Source organism: Meriones unguiculatus, chromosome 4 (genome assembly GCF_030254825.1).
Source record: "Meriones unguiculatus strain TT.TT164.6M chromosome 4, Bangor_MerUng_6.1, whole genome shotgun sequence".
NCBI lineage: Eukaryota > Metazoa > Chordata > Mammalia > Rodentia > Muridae > Meriones > Meriones unguiculatus.
In genome coordinates this window covers 8726377-8732750 of record NC_083352.1, presented here as the reverse complement: position 1 = coordinate 8732750, position 6374 = coordinate 8726377, and the positions used below count along the sequence as shown (strand labels likewise).

General features: G+C 50.1%; 1 protein-coding gene across 2 annotated transcripts; it reads left to right on the top strand.

The window, feature by feature from the left end:
• Positions 1 to 505: 505 nt before the first annotated feature.
• Coprs (coordinator of PRMT5 and differentiation stimulator) lies at positions 506 to 5707 on the top strand. Of its 2 annotated transcripts, none has more exons than XM_060381423.1 (4): positions 506 to 657; positions 2968 to 3038; positions 4634 to 4842; positions 5288 to 5707. In XM_060381423.1, exons 1-4 carry the CDS (start codon positions 589 to 591, stop codon positions 5455 to 5457), a joined length of 519 nt encoding a protein of 172 aa, XP_060237406.1. In that variant the 5' UTR covers positions 506 to 588; the 3' UTR covers positions 5458 to 5707. The 2 variants fall into 2 exon arrangements, with proteins under 2 accessions (XP_060237406.1, XP_021497442.1); XM_021641767.2 differs by having other exon boundaries at positions 507 to 657; positions 2968 to 3034; positions 4630 to 4842.
• The last annotated feature ends 667 nt before the right edge of the window (positions 5708 to 6374 follow it).

The window sequence follows — 6374 nt, the reverse complement described above, 5'->3', positions numbered from 1 at the left end:
AGAGATTGGTCAGCTCAACTATTATCGAACTCGGGGGTCACAACCTGTGGAAGTCAGGCCCAGCTACCCATTCTCAAAAGGACAGTAAAAACAGCCCAATTAACTGTGAAAAGACAAAAATGGAGAATGACTCAACGTAGTCGTGTTACTGACTGGGAGCATAGGTTGCGGCTTCCAAGTCCGAGAACACAACCACAGCATGTTTCAGGGTGGCACTTTGTTCTGACCGTTTATCCTGGTTCCTAACGGATTGACCTGAAAGACGATCATTAAAACGACGCGGCGGGTCTCCAGGCTGCTGAGCTCCTTTGCTCCTTCTTGGATGCTGTAGTCCAGTCTCAGCCTGCGAACTGGAAAACCCTGTGCTGCCGGCTGGGCTTCACACGCTCCCGGGCCATTTCACACTGCAGCGGGGAAAGCCCAGCGCCCGGCCGGGTCCCCAGGCCAGGCAGGTGGGAGTGTCGTCCGGCGCGGCCCTGCGCCGCCCCGCCCCCTCGGTGGCAGCGCCGCGCCGATTGGCCCCTCCCGCAGCCTGTCGGCCGTCACGTGCCGGAGCGTCCCGGGCGCCGGGGCTGTGGGCGGCGGGGCATGGACCCTCAGGCGGCCGCGGGGCCGGGGCCGGGCGGGCCGAGCGCTCGGGAGGCCCCCAGCGCGGAGGTGAGCGCCACGGGGCGGGGGCGCGGGCGCGGGCACCCGAGGCCACCGGGGCAGCGGGGCCCGCGCGTTGCGGGGACGCCGCTCGCCGGGGAGACGCCGGGGCCGCGCGGGCACGCGCACAGCCCGGCCGGTAACGGCGGGCGCGGGAACGCGCGCGGACCCGAAGCCCCAGGGTTGTGGCGGGCGCTGGAGGGAGAGGAGCCCCGGGGCTGCTCCAGAGCCTCTGCGGGAGCGGATGGAAGGAAGGTGGAGCTGGTGGCCCCGATCCCGCAGCAGGGGGCCGGGATCAGGTGGGAGCGGCAGGGAAACGGATTTTTTTTTACGTTGAGGACCCCTGGGCTTTGGTGAGGATGTGCACCTGACCCCGGACGCCAGATGTCACCCGTGCTTTTTTTTTCCCCATTTGATAAAAGGAAAGGGCCCCTTGTGACACGGGTTTCTAGAAACTTGTTTTCAAGTGCGCGCCACAAGGCTTTTCCCGTGACCTGCCCTTACTCAGCATCCACCTCTACAGCGAGCTTCGGGACTGCAGGCATCCTGTTTACCAGAAGCCACGCCTTGTGCCTGGCACAACGTGTGTGTTAATTGGGTGTATGAATGGAATGCTTCCTTGAGCATCAAAGATGGTACTTGCAGCGACAGTAAGCAATAGATTTGCACCGAAAATTACTCTTGCAAAATAGGAGAAGACTGATTCTGTTAGGGCAGAGCAGGAATGGACGTGCTTAGGTGAGGGGGTAAGTGGCAAAGGCATGGAGGTGAGACCCTTGGAGCTTGGGCCCTAGAGCAGGCCTTTTACGGAAGAGGACTGTGCTCAGCAAGTTGACGGACGTCAGAGGCAATATGAATGGCATTGCTGGTCTGTGATGGCAGTGGAGGGCCCACGAAGGTTTTGCGTGGAGTAGTGATTCTCCTTTTTAAGACTGAGCAGGAGTAGGGAGCTGAGGATGAGATTCAAATAAGAGGTCCAACACCTAGGGGGTAGCAGTGAGCTGTGGTTATCACCGACCACAGGCCGTGAAATTGAGTCCTTAAGGCGCAGGCATGACTACATGATGAACGCTAATTAAGGAGGGTGCTAAGTCAGCTTAAGTGTAGGTTGAAAAGTTCATTTAAAGTTGGAGAGGCAGCTGCACGGTGTTCTCACAGGGCTTGGTTTGGTTCCCAGCACACAAGTGGCTCACAGGCATCTGCAACTCCCTCTCCAATTCATGCACACAAACAGACATAAAAACATAAATAACAAATTCAATTAAGGTGAATTTAAGTCAAAGAAATGCTACTTCCTTGTAATCGAACAGGTGGTTTTGCTATTTTGTTGCTTTCATTTTATTGTATTTTTTTTGAGACAGGGTCTCACAGCCCAGGAGCTGAGCTCACTCTGTGGCCAAATATAACCTTGGACTTCTGATTCTCCTGCCCCTGCCTCCTAAATGCTGGGATTTCAGGTATGGCCCACCACGCCTGGTCTTATGTAGTGCTGGAAAATCAACCTGGGGCTTTGTGCCCACCCGACAAGCACTCTACCAACTGAGCTGCAGCTCTAACCCATAGTATATGTTTTCATCAATGTTCCTTCATCATAGGACCTCCGCAACCACTCTAGTTTCCAGAGGTCACACCCTGAGTGAATGGCAGAGCTAAGACCGAAATCCATTCAGCATCCAAGCTCTGGACATTACTGGTTCCAATGGAGAGAGATGTGGGGAATAAAGTTTGGAGAACTTTGAAGTAATGGGCCTAAAATTGCCTGGTTGGCAGTGGGGATTTAAGTATTCTTTTCAGCGTTAAGGAATTAAAACTGGTCCCCCCTTGTACTTCTGTGGAGATGCTTTGTTAGAAGGAGTTGTTAGACACAGAATTGAGTAACTGAAAAGGCAGAGGTTTGCAGAGAAGTAGCAGGTGCAGGAAACAGCTACCAGTCCTGGTCAAGAAAAAGATAGGAAGTTGGAGCAGTTAAAATGAATAAACTTAAGGGAAGGGGTTTCCTCCAACCTGAAATTACAAATCCTGAGACCAAGGAGCTGTCCCATCTGGCTCCAGAGTCTTTGAGCTTAGAGAAGTCCTGGTACCCAGACTTGTGAAGCAGGATGAGAGCAAAGCTGGCAGCTGGCCACTGACAAGAAGGCATTCCCAGTGGTCCGAATGGGTGATGCCTGCAGGCCTCACTCTCTCGAGCCTTGCCAAGTCCTCAGAAGCATGTGCAAACTCTGCAGTCTGAAGGGCAGTGTGGGAGGGTGGGTTCAGAGCTTCAGGGCAGCGATGTGGTGCGCATACCCGCCATCCTGGTCACTATTTCTTCCTCCACAGGCTGCTTTTGCCACATCTGACCTTACTGGTCAGGAGACAGAGACGGAGATGGCCATGGATCGACTAGGCAAGTAGACGGCAGAGACTGGGGTGGCTTTTGGAAGGATGGAGAGAGAACAGCATAGTCGCTTTCACGGTCTGTCTTTTCTTGCTAGCCACTCCCTTTACCGTAGTTACCTTCTTTGCCCATTATTTCAGTAGAAGTCTTCTTTTGGAAGCTTCAAAGAGGTACTGGACTTGCCATGGATGCAAACCACCCCACTTCACTGGAGGAACAGCTCGAGACAGTAGAAAGCATATAGAGTGTGTAACTAGGTCAGATCGTTTCAGTTTCAGATCCAGGTTATAGTCCTCGGCTTGTATTTTGATAAGTCACTTACTTCGCCTTTCTTTATCTTTAAAATGGGGTTATAATGCCTCCTAGGGTTGAGGGAGGAGATAAGTAATGATATGCCCAGTACACTAGCCAGCATGTACTTACTGCTGAGTGGATAAATTCCGTTTCCCTTCTAGCGTGCTCAGTGAGCATGTGGTGCACTGCCGGCCTGGAAGAAGGTCTAATGGGTGTAATCCTCGCTGCTGGCAGGCGCCACATGCTCACTGTATCTCGGGCACAAATCCAAGTGTCTCCTTTTTCCTAAACAAACCCACAGCAACCTGATGACTGTTTTACTGAAGAGAAACTTAAGGCACACAGTGAAGTCTTAAAGTGTGGTGATAGAGACCTGCTATACAGTTACCATTTAAAGCATAGTTCGGGACCATTCAGCTCAGGGGCAGTGTGGTACAATTATCGCCACTAGTGCCAGAATGCTTTCACAAGGAAATCCTGTACCTGTGATTAAGCACTCCCCACCCCACCCCACTCTCTGGTTCTTGGTTACCCCCCCCCCATTATTCACCTGTTATGGACAAGCAAGTGTGAATGTACAGTAAATGAAATTATACAACACGTCTCCTGTGTCTGGCTTCTTTCACCTCAGCACATTTCCAAGGTTCATTCATTCATGTAGCAGCCTGTGTGAGTACCCGCCACTCATGCAGCCGAGCAATTCCACCACTGGGCACCCTGCATTTTTCTGATCATTCATCCACTGATGAATGACATTTGGTGACTATGAATGTTGCAACAATGAGCATTCCTTTTTTTTTTTTTTTTTTCCAGTCTGAAATGTTTTTAGTTCTTTGAGCTGTATAGTGATAAATGGAATTCCGTGTTTGAGTTACTGAGGAATCAGTTAAATAAATAGCTTTAGTGAATTGAGGAGGAAGAACATGGGGGACCGGATGAGCCCCATTCTCTCATTTCCCTTTGTACTTAGACTCACATCTAACAAGCCTTAAAGAGCTTGTCAAGACAGGCTTGAATAGTAGAAGTACAAATTTGCCAGAGGCCTTTGGGTTCATTGTAAACTACCTGGAAATGTCACTTGTGCAAGGCCCTCTGCACTCGGTGGGGCTTGTTTATGACAAGCATCTTGCTGGAAGGAAATGACCAGCCCCCTTTTCAAAAAGTAAGCTAAATACTCAACAAGTGCTCAAGAACTACAGAGCTGTGTCTGTAGATCTACTGGCCCTCACAGAAAAGGGCTACCAGAGACGTTCCAACCGTCTGAGCAGATCTCCAGTTCATCAGTTTCTAAAACTTCCTTTTGTTGATAGCCAGTGGAGCCCAGAGCATCCCTCCCGATATTCCTCCTGCTGAGGCCCCAGGTTCTGACGAGGAAGGCTTTGCAGTGGACAAGGAGGCTGATGGGGATGACTATGGCTGGGAGCTGTCGGAAGGTCCACCCTGCCCCCCCATGGAACAGGCTGCTGATCTTTTTAATGAGGACTGGGACTTGGAGCTGAAGGCAGACCAAGGCAATCCTTACGGTAGGTCCGGAGTGTCTGGGAGCGGCTGGGGGCTGAGCCGGAGCTGCTCACACTCTGTGTGCTGCCACGAACGCAGGCGTGGAAGTGGATCACATGCATGAGCTCAGCCTCACCTTTGTTCCAGCTCTGGAATTTCTGCTTTTTTAAAATTAAAAACAAATCTCACCGACTCCACGGTGTGTTGATTTGTTTTAAAAAGAACATTCTAAAGCCTCTGAGCTGAGCATCTGCAGATGGAAGTGCTCAGCTGTCCTTGTGTTTTCTATTCAGAGAACCTTGACTAAGCAGAACGGCTTCTTTGTATAGAATGACTTGTTTGCATGTCCTCAGGAAAGGAGAGGTGTGTGTGTATGTGTGTGTGTCTATTATTAAAATAATTGCAAGTTTCTTACCTCTAGACATTTTTTTCCCTCTTTCCTTCAATCTGTCTTTTGAAACTGTGCAGATGCTGATGACATCCAGGGGAGCATTTCTCAAGAGATTAAACCTTGGGTATGCTGTGCCCCACAAGGAGACATGATGTATGACCCCAGTTGGCACCATCCACCTCCACTGATACCACATTATTCGAAGATGGTCTTTGAAACAGGACAGTTTGATGATGCTGAAGACTAAAGTCTTGCTTTCTGCCCTGGGGGAATTTTTGTGTCCTCCAGATCAAGAGTTGTTTCCTGTGTGTTAAGTGAGATATCCTTTCCAAGGCATTGTTGCCAGTAGCTCCCCTGTGGGCTACAGACTGCGTTAACGGGGTCCTGCTGCCCTCCCGTTTTTGTTGTTACTGATGTTAATGGACTCTTTGCATTGTGTTGGCATTTTGTGTGTCAGAGTTGTGTCCTTTATAAATAAAGGTAGGGGGAAATACGCAGTATGCTTTGTCTGCATCTCTTCCTCATGGTTGTGTGCTTTTCATCAAGGCCTTGCTCCTTCACTTGACTTCTTTGAACTTCACTCTAAGGATGGAAATCCTTGGAGACCTAAAATACTCTGGAGAGAAAAAGCACCTTGGCTTTGTTTCTGTGTATCTGGCACATTTTAGCAGGGATTGGAACCCAGGAGTTGCTGGTAACTTTATGGCTTATTTCTAACTCCCCCAGGAAAGGCTAAACAGTTAGTTTATAAGGAAGTGAAACTAGAAACTAAATGTCATTTTAAGCCAGCAGTTATATAATCCTTAATTGGCGTGAAATTCTGTTTAACACTGTTCTCTTCCTTGACTCTGTGTGCAAGTGTGCTGTGGGGAGGAGCCTAGGCAAAGGCGTCACCTTTGCCTCTGTGACAGATGGAGGGGTTGATTCTTAACCTCCTCATGGTAAGCTAATCAAGAAAAAAGATACAAACACATACCATAGCAGCCAAGTGAGCCTTAACCATTTTAACCTTTCAGAGACCCCACAGGTGTGTGGACTGGTAGCACTTGGGGAGGGAAGGCAGCAGCCATACTTCAGGTTTCCTGGGGAGAGAAAAGATACCTTCCCCTGTCTCTAATGAAGGGGCAGTCCTGGACCACATCACCACACTCCATTCTTTCTTCC